This window comes from Oncorhynchus masou, chromosome 1 (genome assembly GCF_036934945.1).
Source record: "Oncorhynchus masou masou isolate Uvic2021 chromosome 1, UVic_Omas_1.1, whole genome shotgun sequence".
NCBI classification, from domain to species: domain Eukaryota; kingdom Metazoa; phylum Chordata; class Actinopteri; order Salmoniformes; family Salmonidae; genus Oncorhynchus; species Oncorhynchus masou.
In genome coordinates, this window is record NC_088212.1 from 38,904,947 (window position 1) to 38,920,072 (window position 15,126).

General features: G+C 41.0%; 1 protein-coding gene across 2 annotated transcripts in view; it reads left to right on the top strand.

The window, feature by feature from the left end:
* The window catches only part of LOC135543830 (electrogenic sodium bicarbonate cotransporter 4-like), a 58,168-nt gene that overhangs the window by 21,971 nt on the left and 21,071 nt on the right, over positions 1–15,126 (top strand). The window contains exons 3-11 of one of the 2 annotated variants that reach the window (XM_064971159.1): positions 7,799–7,928; positions 8,341–8,501; positions 8,998–9,153; positions 9,447–9,527; positions 11,917–11,972; positions 13,375–13,532; positions 13,968–14,055; positions 14,447–14,601; positions 14,782–14,910. In XM_064971159.1, coding sequence (XP_064827231.1) covers positions 7,799–7,928; positions 8,341–8,501; positions 8,998–9,153; positions 9,447–9,527; positions 11,917–11,972; positions 13,375–13,532; positions 13,968–14,055; positions 14,447–14,601; positions 14,782–14,910 — 1,114 coding nt within the window. Of the gene's footprint in view, positions 1–7,798; positions 7,929–8,340; positions 8,502–8,997; positions 9,160–9,446; positions 9,528–11,916; positions 11,973–13,374; positions 13,533–13,967; positions 14,056–14,446; positions 14,602–14,781; positions 14,911–15,126 lie in introns of both variants that reach the window. The other variant, XM_064971166.1, reaches the window with a different exon arrangement.

Genomic DNA, 15,126 nt, shown 5'->3' on the forward strand with positions numbered 1-15,126 from the left:
GCTCTCCTCCTCTCTCCTTTTCCCTTCCCTTGTGGACTTCATTGCACAACACCTCAGCTGTCAGTGACCAGGTAAAAAAAACCTTTCCAAGCCAAAACTTCATATCATAATCGTTAACCGCTACACAAAGCCTATGTTGTCACCATATTAGCTAACATCATAGTCAACATAGCTACTAGAACTAACACATTAGTAAACCAGCTACAATCATGCAGTACAGTCAGCATGCAGTTTAGCAGTTACACCGGCGGGCCCCGGAAGCAATAAATGTGAATAGGTAAAATAAAAAGGAGCAGACACTAAATATCCCTTTCAACATGGTGAAGTTATTAATTACACTTTGGATGGCGTATCAATACACCCAATCACTACAAAGATACAGACATCCCTCCTAACTCATTTGCAAGAGAGGAAGGAAACTGATCATGGATTTCACCATGAGGCCAATGGTGATTTTAAAACAGTTACAGAGTTTGGTGGCTGTGCTAGGAGAAAACTGAGGATAGATCATCAACATTGAAGTTACACCATGCCCAAACTGGATGTGCGTGTGTGTGTGTGTGGTATTGTGCGCAAATTGATTTTGTCCACCCATACCAAACGTGATCACAACACACAGGTTAAAATATCAAAACAAATTCTGAACCAATTATATTTATTGGGGACAGGTCGAAAAGCATGAAACATTTATGGCAATTTATCTAGCTTGCTGTTGCTAGCTAATTTGACCTGGAAATACACATTGAGTTGTTCTTTTACCTGAAATGTACAAGGTCCTCTACTCTGATAATTAATCCACACATAAAATAGTCAACCAAATCATTTCTAGTCATCTCTCCTCCTTCCAGTCTTCTTCTGCTTTGGACTTTATATGGCAATTGGCAACTAACTTTCATAATAAGGTGTATTACCATAACCGACTTCAGTTCATCTTTCAATTGCCCACGTGGATATAACCAATGAGGAGATGGGAGAGGCAGGATTTGCAGCGCGTTCTAACCTAAATGACAGAATGAAAAAAAAGAAGCCTGTGCAGAATAAAAAATATTCCAAAACATGCATCCTGTTTGCAATAATGCATTAAAGTAAAATGCAAAAAATGTGGCAAAGAAATTAACTTTAATTCCTGAATACAAAGTGTTACAACACATCACTGAGTACCACTCTTAATATTTTCAAGCATGCTGGTGGCTGCATCATGTTGTGGGTATGTTTGTCATCGGCAAGGACTAGGGAGTTTTTTGGGGATAAAAAGGAAGGGAATAGAGCTAAGTACAAGTTAAATCCTAGAGGAAAATCTGGTTCAGTCATATTTCCAACAAAGACTGAGACAAATTCACCTTTCAACCTAAAACAGAAAGCCAAATATACACTGGAGTTGCTTACCAAGACAACATTGAATGTTCCTGAGTAGGGTTGTAGGGGGTCATGAAATTTTGTCAGCTGTCATGCAAAAGTCTGCCAGTCTCACGGTAATTGATCGTTAGTTAACATAAACAAGTTTAGCATCTCAAGGCCTCCATGCAGACAAGCTGCTAATGTGCGCCTTTGGAATATCTACATTTAAAAAGTCCAATAAATTAATTTATTACATCTGTTCTGAAAGGCCCCAGAGTCTGCAACACTACTAAGCAAGAGGCACCACCAAGCAAGTGACACCATGAAGACCAAGGATCTCTCCAAAGAGGTCAGGGACAAAGTTGTGGAGAAGTACAGATCAGGGTTGGGTTATAAAAAATATCCGAAACTTTGAAAATCCCACGAGCACCATTAAATACATTAATAAAAAATGGAAAGAATCTGGCACCAAAACAAACCTGCCAAGAGAGGGCCCCCCACCAAAACTCATGGACCAAACAAGGAGGGCATTAACCAGAGAAGCAACAAATAAACCAAAGATAACCGTGAAGGAGCTGCAAAGCTCCACAGCTGAGATTTGAGTATCTGTCCATAGGACCACTTTAAGCCGTAAACTCCACAGAGTTTGGCTTTACGGAAGAGTGGCCAGAAAAAAGTCATTGCTTAATGAAAAAAATAAGCAAGCACATTTGGTGTTCGCCAAAAGGCATGTGGGAGACACCCCAAACATATGGAAGAAGGTACTCTGGTTAGATGAGACTAAAATTGAGCTTATTGGCCATCAAGGAAAACATTATGTCTGGTGCAAACCCAACACCTCTCATCACCCCGAGAACATCATTCCCACAGTGAAGCATGGTTGTGGCAGCATCATGCTGTGGGGATGTTTTTCATCAGCAGGGACTGGGAAACTGGTCAGAATTGAAGGAATGATGGATGGCGCTAAATACAGGGAAATTCTTGAGGGAAACCTGTTTCATTCTTCAAAAGATTTGAGACTGGGACGAAGGTTCACCTTCCAGCAGGTCAATGACCCTAAGCATACTGCTAAAGCAACACTTGAATGGTTTAAGGGGAAACATTTAAATGTCTTGGAATGGCCTTGTCAAAGCCCAGACCTCAATCCAATTGAGAATCTGTGGTATAATGTAAAGATTGCTGTACACCAGCGGAACCCATCCGACTTGAAGGAGGTGGAGCAGTTTTGCCTTGAAGAATGGGCAAAAATCCCAGTGGCTAGATGTGACAAGCTTATAGAGACATACCCTAAGAGACTTGCAGCTGTAATTGCTGCAAAAGGTGGCTCTACAAAGTATTGACTTTGGGGGGGTGAATAGTTATGCAATCAAGTTTTCATTTTTTTTGTCTTATTTCTTGTTTGTTTCACCCCAAAAAATGTTTTGTATCTTCAAAGTGGTAGGCATGTTGTGTAAATCAAATGATACAAACACGCAAAAAAAATATTTGAATTCCAGATTGTAATATTGTAATGCAACAAAATAGGAAAAATGCCAAGGGGGTGAATACTTTCGCAAGCCACTGTATATGCTTATAAGTCCAATGCCATTATTTTATATTATATGATTTTATAGGAAGAAGAATAAAATGTTCCTCATCAATCAACACACAATACCCCATAATGACAAAGTGAAAACAGGTTTTTAGAAATGTTTGCAAATGTATAAAAAAAAACAAAAAAACAGAAATACCGTATTTACATAAGTATTCAGACCTTTTGTCATGAGACTCGAAATTGAGTTCATCTGCAGCCTGTTTCCATTGATCATCCTTGAGATGCTTCTACAACTGGATTGGAAATTCAATTGATTTGGCATGATTTGGAAAGGCCCACATCTGTCTATAAGGTTCCACAGTTAACAGTACATGTCAGAGCAAAAACCAAGCCATGAGGTCGAAGGAAATGTCCGTAGAGCTCAGAGACAGGATTGTGTACAGGCACAGATCTGGGGAAGGGTACCAAAAAATGTTTGCAGCATTGAAGGTCCCCAAGAACACAGTGGCCTCCCTCTTTCTTTAATGGAAGAAGTTTGGAACCACCAAGACTCTTCCTAGAGCTGGTCGCTCAGCCAAACTGAGCAATCAGGGGAGAAGGACCTTGGTCAGTGAGGTGACTAAGAACCTCTTAAACTCTTACATGGAGTCAAATGAACTTCTTTCAGGGCTGTCGATGTGTCGGCTTGGGGGGGGGGGGGTATACACGACTGTGATTATGATCGAAGAGAATTCTCTTGGTAGATAATGCGGTCGGCATTTGATTGGAAGGAATTCTAGGTCAGGTGAACAAAAGGACTTGAGTTCCTCTATGTTGTTATGATCACACCACGTCTTGTTAATCATAAGGCATACACCCCCGCCCTTCTTCTTACCAGAGAGATGTTTGTTTCTGTCGGCGCGATGCGTGAAGAAACCAGGTGGCTGTACCGACTCTGATAACATATCACGAGTGAGCCATGTTTACGTGAAACAAAGAACGTTACAATCTCTGATGTCTCTCTGGAAGGCAACCCTTGCTTGAATTTCGTCTACCTTGTTGTCAAGAGACTGGACATTGGCGAGTAGTATGTTCGGGATCGGTGCGCGATGTGCCCGTCTATGGTGCCTGACCAGAAGACCGCTCCGTCTGCCCCTTCTGTGTCGCCTTTGTTTTGGGTCGCCGGCTGGGATCCGATCCATTGTCCTGGGTGGTGGACCAAACAGAGGATCCACTTCGGGAAAGTCGTATTCCTGGTCTTAATGTTGGTGAGTTGACGTTGCTCTTATATCCAATAGTTCCTCCCGACTGTATGTAAGAAAACTTAAGATTTCCTGGGGTAACAATGTAAGAAATAACACATAGAAAAACAAAATACTGCATAGTTTCCTAGAAACGCGAAGCGGCGCAGGAAGTTATACCGTATTCTATCTATTTCATCTTAGCCTATGCCGCTCTGTCATTGCTCATCCATATATTTATATATTCTTAATCAATTCCTTTACTTAGATATGTGTATAAGGTATCTGCTTTGGAATTGTTAGATATTACTTAGATATTGCTGCACTGTCGGAACTAGAAGTACAAGCATTTCGCTACACTCGCAATAACATCTGCTAAGCATGTGTATGTGACCAATAAAATTTGATTTGATTTTGATTTTATGTTTTTCAGCGGCAGGGACTGGGAGACTAGTCAGGATTGAGGAAAAGATGAACGGAGCAAAGTACAGAGAGATCCTTGATGAAAACCTGCTCCAGAGCTCTCAAAACCTCAGACTGGTGTGAAGGTTCACCTTCCAACAGGACAACAACCTTAAGCCCACAGTCAAGACAACGCAGGAGTGGAATCGGGACACGTCTCTGAATGTCCTTGAGTGACCCAGCCAGAGCCTGGACTTGAATCCGATCGAACATCTCTGGAGAGACCTGAAAATAGCTGTCCAGCAAAGCTCCCTTTTCAACCTTACAGAGCTTGAGGGGATTTGCAGAGAAAAATGGGAGAAACTCTCAAAATACAGGTTTGCCAAGCTTGTAGCTTCATACCCAAGAAGACTCGAGGCTGTAATCACTGCCAAACATGCGTCAAGAAAGTACTGCATAAAGGGTCTGAATACTTATGTAAATGTGACATTTCCGTTTTTTATACAGTTGCAAAAGTGCCTATAAACCTTTTTTTTTGCTTTGTTATTATGGGGTATTGTGTGTAGATCGTTTCCAAATGCACTATATATTTAGAGTTATTTGGCAACGTTAGTTGTGAAAAACAAAACATATATGGTCTGAATGATGCTACTATGGGCTATTGATAATTTGAGAAAGTCAGAAAAAAAACCTTGTGCTTTGTTCCTTGCCTCAGGCTGCACAGATGTTTTCTCATCAAGTGATCATATTTTCACCCATCAGGCTATTCTGAATTGAATCTTGTTTTTGCTAATATGTCATCTGAATGCACTCCAACATCAAATGGAGGCCACGCTCTTTCCCGCCGGTCCGTTTTTCTATGATGCCAGATAGACTACTTCGGTTTTATAGCGGAGCTGTGCTTAATGTGAGCAGCTGATAAATATAACAACACTTATTTCACTTCACACATGAGCATGCTATGGCTGTGCGAGAGGTGATATTCCGCCCAAACTCTGTATGCCATTGGCTCTCCAACCCTGTTCCTGTAGCTACCCCAGTGCTTAATTTGGGAAACCAAGTGAAATCTGTTCGGGAACATTGATAGCATGTTTTCGCAATGAAAATATTTCACTAAACTATTGACTGCGTGCTCGTGGAAGGAATAAAGGAGAACGAAGGAATACTGTAAATGAGAGAGAGGAGGAGATGGAAACGCACGGTGGTGAGATATTCTGTGGCTAAAGGTGTCTGCCCATTAATTATGAAAATATACTAATTTCCCTAGTAGGCTATTCAAAATCAAATTCACTATAATTTCTAATTGTAAACCGCCCTACACAATCAATGAACTAACAGTATCCCCTAGGGCTGGCTGTTCTCTCCCAGACTCTTGGACAGAAATGTTGGAGTGTAACGTAAGGTAACCAATCCATCCAATGTGAATAATAATACAGTCCACACTCAAGGCGAATACTCAAATGTGTTTACTTTTGGAGTAAAGGATAGACCAAGTTTGTAGCAAAGACATCTTAAAGCAGTTTTGTTGTGTGCTTTTCTGCTATGCGTAATATGTTGTAGGTTATGTATTGTGTAACAGCATCACAATAATAATTTGAATTCATGTTTTTCTTTCGTGCTTGGGCTCACAAGTCTATGCATATGCATATGCATAAGCTCCAATTGGCTATGCACGAGGTGTATTTAATTAATCATCATCTTAGAATGCGCTGTCCATTTCGTTTTGTTGTGTTAGACTTTGAAACAACATCCGCAACGACCATGTTTTTCACTGAGTTTCAACCTGCTTTCGAACTTTCTTCAAATTGATCATCACAGTGAGGAGAGTTTTTAAAGCATGATACTTTTGCTTTGATGTCAGAGTGGTTACGGGGACAATAGTGCACTGAGTACCAGGTCATTAACAACCCGATGGTGGTTAGGGTACTATCAATGCATGTCCTGAGTGCATAAGAGATTACCTTAACTCGCGTGGAATTTCACTGCAGTCATGACTCCCGGAGTGATGGTAATACTGTCAATGCAACAGCCCTATTCTTATGTGGCCTAGTTACAGTTTTGACATAAATCGGCTTGAAAATCTATGGCAAGACTTGAAAATGCCTGCCAAGCAATGATCAACAACCAACTTCACAGATCTTGAATAATTTTTAAAGAATAATGTGCAAATATTGTACAATCCAGTTGTGCAAAGCTCATAGAGACTTACCCAGAAAGACTCACAGCTATAATTGCTGCCAAATGTATTGACATGTCGTGGCTAGGGTTCATTATTCTAAATGGCCACTTCTTTAAACACCTAAATACAGGTTTCGTTCCTTATGGGTTTCCATCGATGTGGCATTTTATCATCTGGAACCTTAGCAACTACATAAGTAGAAAACTATAGCTCGACCAGGTGTCTTCCATCAAGCGCCATCACCTGTCCTAATGAGTTACTGACACCATTTTACCCATAACCCCTCATTCTCTATTCTTGCAGGTCAACCATAGGTGTCCACCTGGTGTCACAATAGCATCCATAAAATCCTTCTAATATAATACTGTATTTAACATAATGAACAGTTTACATACATTCCCCTACAATAATAAGCATTCTCAACAGATTTCTATATCTTTCATAAATCAACCCAAATAAGTTGCTAACATCGAAACGGTTCTAACACTTACGTAAATGAGATATTTCTGTATTTCATCTTCAATAAATGTGCTAACATTCCATTATGGGGTAATGTGTGTAGATGGGCGAGGGGAAAAAAAATCAATGTAATCCATTTTTAATTCAGGCTGTAACACAACAAAATGTGGAATAAGTAAATGGTATTTGAATACTTTCTGAAGGCACTGTTTGTCAGGTTACTGAGTTAGCCCGAGCATTGACACCTCGTGGTAGAGATCAAGCCCTCTGGTCACAGATGTTCCTGTAGGATTGATAGAAATGCTGTCAAGCTCAAGATCAGATCACTGCCATTGAAGTGGAGGGTAAGACACGTTTTTTAAAACTTGCTGATCCAATTGATCAGCTTCATTTTTCAGTTTACCACCCCTTCATCCCTGTCTGTGAGGAATTATAACAACCCAGTAGAAAATTCAAATATTCAGCTTGACCTTTTATATATTAGGAAATGTAATCATCACCATCTGTTGTTGCACCATTGCTTGAAACTCCCTGCTTAATAAGTGGGTTCACAGGGAAGAGATTAAGCATGTTTATATTTCAGAGCCATGAAAGTCCAAAATTCTCCAGAGTAAATATGAGTCTGTCAAGCAGTGATGATGTCTGACGTGTGTGTGTTTGTCCCAGTGTCCCCTGCAGCGGAGCGTCTCCGCTATATCCTGGGAGAGGATGATGACATGCCCAACCCCACCCTCTTCACTGAGATGGACACGCTGCAGCAGGACGGGGACGAGCTGGAGTGGAAAGAGTCTGCTAGGTGACTTCTGACCCATAAATTACACACACACAGACATACAGAAACATAATAGAAACACACGCCAAAAGCCAGCCTTGACAGCCAATATCAAGTCTGTCAAGTTCGTGCCAAGAAGTTGACGGTCTATGTTATAGTTATAGCTATGAACTTCTGAGTCACCTGTATTGTAGACTCATTTATATTTTAACGTGCGTATGGTGATACCAAAAGTACATTTCATAGAACAAATTATCCCATTCCTTTAGCATAGACATTCCAGAACCCACCAATTTTGTCATGCATGATGAATGAATGTCTGATTGTTAGCATTGTGTCATTCCCAAGACGAGCAGTCAGTGTTTACATCATACCAGTTTTGATGTGAGTGATTTGTCCCTTCCAACTCATGCCCTCTTTCTGACCTGGGGTCCAGGTGGGTGAAGTTTGAGGAGAAGGTAGAGGACGGAGGGGAGAGGTGGAGCAAGCCCCATGTGTCCACCTTGTCCCTGCACAGTCTGTTTGAGCTCAGGACCTGTCTACAGACCGGCACTGTGGTGCTGGATCTAGAGGGATACTCACTGCCTCAGATAGTTGGTGAGCATCACAAATTCTCCTTTACAGAGCGCTAATGCATGTGTAGCCGATGTGAAATGGCTAGCTAGTTAGCAGTGGTGCGCGCTAATAGCGTTTCAGTCGGTGATGTCACTTGCTCTGAGACCTTGAAGTAGTGGTTCACCTTGCTCTGCAAGGGCCGCGGCTTTTGTGGAGCGATGGGTAACGATGCTTCGAGGGTGACTGTTGATGTGTGCAGAGCGTCCCTGGTTTAATACTGTTACACATGCCAAATGAGTGTTGTGTGATTCTTACCTAATGTTTAGAGATGGTACTGTTAACAATTTCAAGTCTGTCACAAATGACAAGCAGAGTTTTTACCCCTTCTAAGAACAGTTAGCCTAGTGTGTGCAGTGTATTTCAGTGATGCTAGCAGCATCCAGTAGTTGACAGGAAAGGCATTATGGTACCAACAAGGAAATTAACTGTTGGTTGTGAGTGATACTACAAACAGTACTAAGACAACGTTCTCCTGCAGATGAAATCATTGAGCGGCAGATAGACGAGGGCATGTTGTCTCCTGACCTGAGAGAGAAGATCAGCTTTGTCCTCCTGAGGAAGCACAGGCACCAGACCAAAAAGCCCATCCACCGCTCTCTGGCTGACATGGGCAAGGCCAGCGGTGGTGGTGCCCGTGAGTGTCCCTCTGCTCTATGGTCAAGAATGACCATCGGTATCCCTATACACATTATAGTACTGCCGAATGTTTACATTTGTAGCCTACGTATACACATAAATATATATGTATTATGCCCACTGCACAGGCTTTCTTACACTTTCTTTAATTGCAAATTATCAACAACAAAAAATGTATGCAGTCCTCTCAGTTTTATTCAGTTGAATTAAATCAACTTTATCCCCAAGGATAAATTATAGTCTATCTCCTTAAACAGTCTCCTGTCTTCCTTACTTGAATTTCCTCTTCAGCTCGTAGTCCAGGGGCAGCGGCCGCATTCAACCGATCCACAGAGGACCTACGCATGAAATCAGGAGGCTATGGTCGTCTGCGTGAGTCTCTCTCTCATCATCTTTCTAGAGCCTGTCTGTTTCTTTTTCTCTTTCTTTCACGCTCTCTTCCTGTGACTTTTTGTATCGCTCTTAAAGATGCACTCTGCAGAAATCGCTCCTCCATTTCCTAGTTGCTAAAATTCTAATAGTTTGCTTAATTTCAGTTTATATGAAAAAACAAGCAAGGATAGTGTAGAGAATCATTGTTCCATCTAAACGCTCTGAAATATATTTTCCATAACTGAAAATATAGAATTTTCAGTTGTTTGAAGCTGGTGTGCAAAACCAAAAGTAAAAGACGCGAAAACAAAAACTTAAGAACGGGAAACATATAGCATATAGAAACTTGCTTTCAATGAGACTAACAGATCTAGAACATAAATTTCTATGTGAATTTGGTCGGGTCACCCAAAAAGTGACATATTGCAGCTTTTAATATCAAATTATTTGCCGCTCTCTTTTTAGATGTGTTTGAAGCGATATAGAATACTACAGGGTTCTCCCTAAAGAATGTACAAGAGGCGTAAAAAATATACAGTACCAGTCAAAAGATTGGACACACCTACTTATTCTAAGGGTTTTCTTTATTTTTACTATTTTCTACATTGTATAATAATAGTGAAGACATCAAAACTATGAAATAACACAGAATCATGTAGTAACCAGGAAAGTGTTAAACAAATCAAAATATATGTTATATTTTATATTCTTCAAGGTAGCCACCCTTTGCCTTGATGACAGCTTTGCACACTCTTGGCATTCTCTTAACCAGCTTCATGAGGTAGTCACCTGGAATGCGTTTCAATTAACAGGTGTCCCTTGTTAAAAGTTAATTTGTGGAATTTCTTTCCTTAATCTGTTTGAGCCAATCATTTGTGTTGTGACAAGGTAGGTCACAACACAACAACACACACATAGATAGTCCTATTTGGTAAAGACCAAGTCCATATTATGACAAGAACAGCTTAAATAAGCAAAGTGAAACGACAGTCCATCATTACTTTAAGACAAGAAGAACTTTGAAAGTTTCCTCTAGTGCAGCCGCAAAAAACATCAAGCGCTATGATAAAACTGGCTCTCATGAGGACCACCACAGGAAAGGAAGACCCAGAGTTACCTCTGCTGCACCTCAGATTGCAGCCCAAATAAATGCTTCACAGAGTTCAAGTAACAGACATATCTCAACATCAACTGTTCAGAGGAGACTGTGTGAATCAGGCCTTCATGGTCGAATTGTTGCAAAGAAACCACTACTAAAGGACACCAATAAGAAGAATAAACTTGCTTGGGCCAAGAAACACGAGCAATGGACATCTGTCCTTTGATCTTATGAGTCCAAATTTGAGATTTTGGGTTCCAACCTCTGTGTCTTTGTGAGATGCGGAGTAGGTGAACGGATGATCGCCGCATGTGTGATTTCCACTGTGAAGCATGGAGGAGGAGGTGTGATGGTGTGGGGGTGCTTTGCTGGTGACATAGTCAGTGATTTATTTAGAATTCAAGGCACACTTAAACAGCATGGCTACCACAGCATTCTGCAGCAATACTTCATCACATCTGGTTTGCGCTTAGTTGGACTATCATTTGTTTTTCAACAGGACAATGACCCAAAACACACCTCCAGGCTGTGTAAGGACATTTTGACCAAGAAGGAGAGTGATGGAATGCTGCATCAGATCACCTGGCCTCCGCAATCACCCGACCTAAACCCAATTGAGATGGTTTGGGATGAGTTGGACCGCAGAGTGAAGGAAATACAGCCAACAAGTGCTCAGCATATGTGGGAACTCCTTCAAGACGGTTGGAAAAGCATTCCAGGTGAAGCTGGTTGAGAGAATGCCAAGAGTGTGCAAAGCTGCTGCCAAGGCAAAGGGTGGCTACTTTGAAGAATCTAAAATATTACATATATTTTGATTTGTTTAACACTTTTTTGGTGACAACATGATTCCATGTGTGTTATTTCATAGTTTTGATGTCTTCGCTATTATTCTAAAATGTAGAAAATAGTAAAAAATAAATAAAAACCCTTGAATGAGTAGGCATGTCCACACTTTTGACTGGTACTGTATTTTTACTTTATTTGTTATCATATAAGGCCATATTTTGCTCTAGATTGCAGGAAATTGCAGTTACAGGTGTTAAAAATTAAAAAACCACGGAGTCCAAAGGGGGGCATTGACCCCTCCTGGCCTCCTCCCCAGCCATACCCAGCAGCACCTGCTTGTTAAAAAAATCCAGAGGAGAAGTAATAATATGTAATCCTCTTCAGGTTATGAATTCATCTCATTTGAAGAAGAAAAACTCAGTTGATTTGCACGTGTCTTTGATACATAGAACACTCTCAACATTAATATGATCAATTGTTCACATGTACTGTGTTGCTTTACAGGTCATGCCCATAGTAGGAGTATGAATGACATTGCAGACACTCTGAGCACAGACCAGGTGACCCACTAATGCAACATTTACAACTCAGCAGGCTCAATTCATTCAAACATCCTTGCAGAGCGAAACTGCAGGTTTTACAGAATTATTGTCATAAAATAATTTAGATCTTATAATCTAAGTTAATTTAGGGTAGTTACATTACTTAAAATGTGCACTTCCTCTGTGCAGAAATTATATTAGTTTTCCGCAACAATGTTTGATTGAATTGCAACCAGAGTGTTTGTAGGAATTCATATTCCTTCTTTTGCAATGGCAAAACGTGTTGAGTTTGTGTATACATACAGTATGTGTTTGTGCCGAATTTTCAATATCCATTTAACCAGTAAATGTGCTGAATTTTACATGTACATTTTAATTAAGTGTGGCAAGCAGCTGTATGCTGCAGAGGATTTGTATTGCAGTTGTATTTCATTGTTGCCATGGGAACCCGATGAGAGTCAGCATTGTTATAATTCTCATAAAATATTTGATTGGGTTCGTTTTAGTGTTGGTGTCACAGAGCAGTTGGGAGCAGGCTGCTTCACAATTCAGTATTTTCTTAGGGTGATTTAAAAGGAGAATTTAAACCCAGTGAGACAGACGGTCTCTCTTTAATTCCATTGTTAGCAAGGTTATTATGCTGTGAATGATGGAGGATGGGTCAGGTGTGTTGTACTAAGCATTGGGTTAAAACGGATGCCTCTGACAATTTTTATGCCCAAATAATTGTCTTGAGAATAATGTTCTGGACAAATACGTTGGGTTTAACTCAGTAGATATGCAAATTAATACATCTCTGGGTACTTTACTGTTTCTGAATCTATTTGGCTAGCGTAACGCAAACACAGACTGGCTTCCAGGCTATCCCAATGTTTTTAAACTACCCTCACTGTTTAGTCTATGGTTGAGTGGTTTATACTACACGTTGGGGCATACATACATACAGTAAATCATGTACCAGTGTGCAAGTGATAGCGTTGGCCACGTTTCCTTCACACATTCAAGTCCCAGGCTACATTAATTAGAATTGACGCTCAGAGACCAATTTTGTTATCCAGCAAAAACATATGCTGCCAGAAGAGTAGTGAGGTGAAATGTAATTATGTTTTTCAAACAGATCATTGAGTGGATAGATAGAAGCCTAAAGGCATTGTTAGAGCACAATGGCAATGTCAAGAAGGATAAATCTATTATATGCACATATTGTATGGTTTCACTGTCTTATTTGAATAATTTATTAGTGTCATATAGTGATATTTATCTGGGTATATAAAAAAACTAGGACTTGAACTTGAAAATATGATGCAATTTCACCTCAAATGTGTTTTGGCAGTTATGCTGACAAGAAATCCAGTGTCCATACCATACAGTATATGCCATGATGTATCAACTATTTTTGACTCCCTCCCTCCCTCCATAGCTAAGGAATAAGTTCATGAAAAAGATACCTAGAGATGCTGAGGCATCAAATGTGCTAGTGGGTGAGGTGGACTTCCTGGATAAACCCTTTGTAGCCTTTGTCCGCCTGGCACAGGCCACCACTCTGGGAGGACTTACAGAGGTTCCTGTGCCCACCAGGTAATGGCTGTCTGCCTGTCTGACACATGACCATGTCTATTCATATTACCCTTTACTCCTCTCTGTCTGTCTATCTGTGTGTTTCTCTCGCTCTTTCTCTCTCTTTTTGTCTGTCTCGTCTTTTTCTCCGTAATTGTTCTTATACCCATGCAACTGTATTTTGTGAGCCCTACACCATTTTTGAGGTGTGTATTTTATCCACACTACCTAATCTAACCTTAGTTGAATGCACTGACTGTAAGTCGCACTGGATAAGTTTCTGCTAAATGACAAAAATGTACAAAATGTGGTCTGTGGTCTAACATACTTTACACATACTGTAAATAGTTGCTGCCTTACTTTCTCCTTTGCGTCTGTTCTTATGCCCAAGCGAGCACATCTTTTGACATTTTGTGAGCCGTTGTTGAGGTACCTTTTTTCCCCTCACTACCACAGATTCCTGTTTATTCTGTTGGGGCCCACAGGAAAAGCCAAGTCCTATAATCAGATCGGTCGAGCCATAGCTACTCTAATGGTGGATGACGTAAGTGTCTGTCAATGCTTCCTTTTTTCTTCTTGAATACAGATGACATGGAAATACAGGCTTGATTGTCTGGCAACTTGAGTCAGCCAAAAATGTGTGGACTTCACATGCTGATAATGAGGCCACCATGGCTTGCTGTTGGTAACGGTCAGCCTCTCCTGTCACTATCATGGGGAAAAAACATTGAATGTCAGACAGGCAATAGCCTGTTATTTCACCATAAAAGACAGGTGTTTTAAACAGAGTCCCACCACGGTCATAAATTAGGAACAGTCCCCAGGATTTGTACCCCATTACTTTATGAGGGGCCAAGACAGGTACCAATATCAGATACCTTGTGCAGGCCATAATAATAGTCATAATTTATCCCCCCCCCCCCCCCCCCCCACAGCTCTTTAGTGATGTGGCGTACAAGGCTAGAGATCGAGAAGATCTGATTGCAGGTATAGATGAGTTCTTGGATGAGGTGATTGTGCTGCCGCCCGGCGAGTGGGACCCCAAAATCCGTATCGAGCCACCTAAGAAGGTGCCCACGGCTGACAAGAGGTTGGAGTCATATTTAGGTTTTATAATCTAGTTTAATCTATGTTAGTTCCATTACCTAATCATTTCCCCACATTTAAAAAAAAAGTCACCTCTAAGACCCAGATATGAGGTCCTTCTCAGAATTTCTGTCATCAGCACTTCCCTTCCCTCTCTTCCTGTGTGTATTCCCTCTGTTTACAGGAAGTCGGTGCACTCTCTGAATGAGCTGGGTCAGCCGAACGGTACGGCGGGAGGAAGTGGAGGCCACGGTGAGGATGAGGAGATGCCAGTGGCTCACGAACTGGGAGAGGAGCTGGCACACACAGGGAGGTAGGCTACTGGTTGAGGACTGGGATTGACATCTTTTACATGTACGTTTAAGAGACTAGGAGAATGATAACATGAAAGGAACTGGGTCTGAACTGGGATAACGAGAAATGCCACTGAGTGAATTGAGATATGAGGTATATGAGTATTTGAGTGGAACTGGTACTAGAGTTGGCCTTTAAAGAGACATTTGGACATCTAAATGTGCTTGAAAACGTC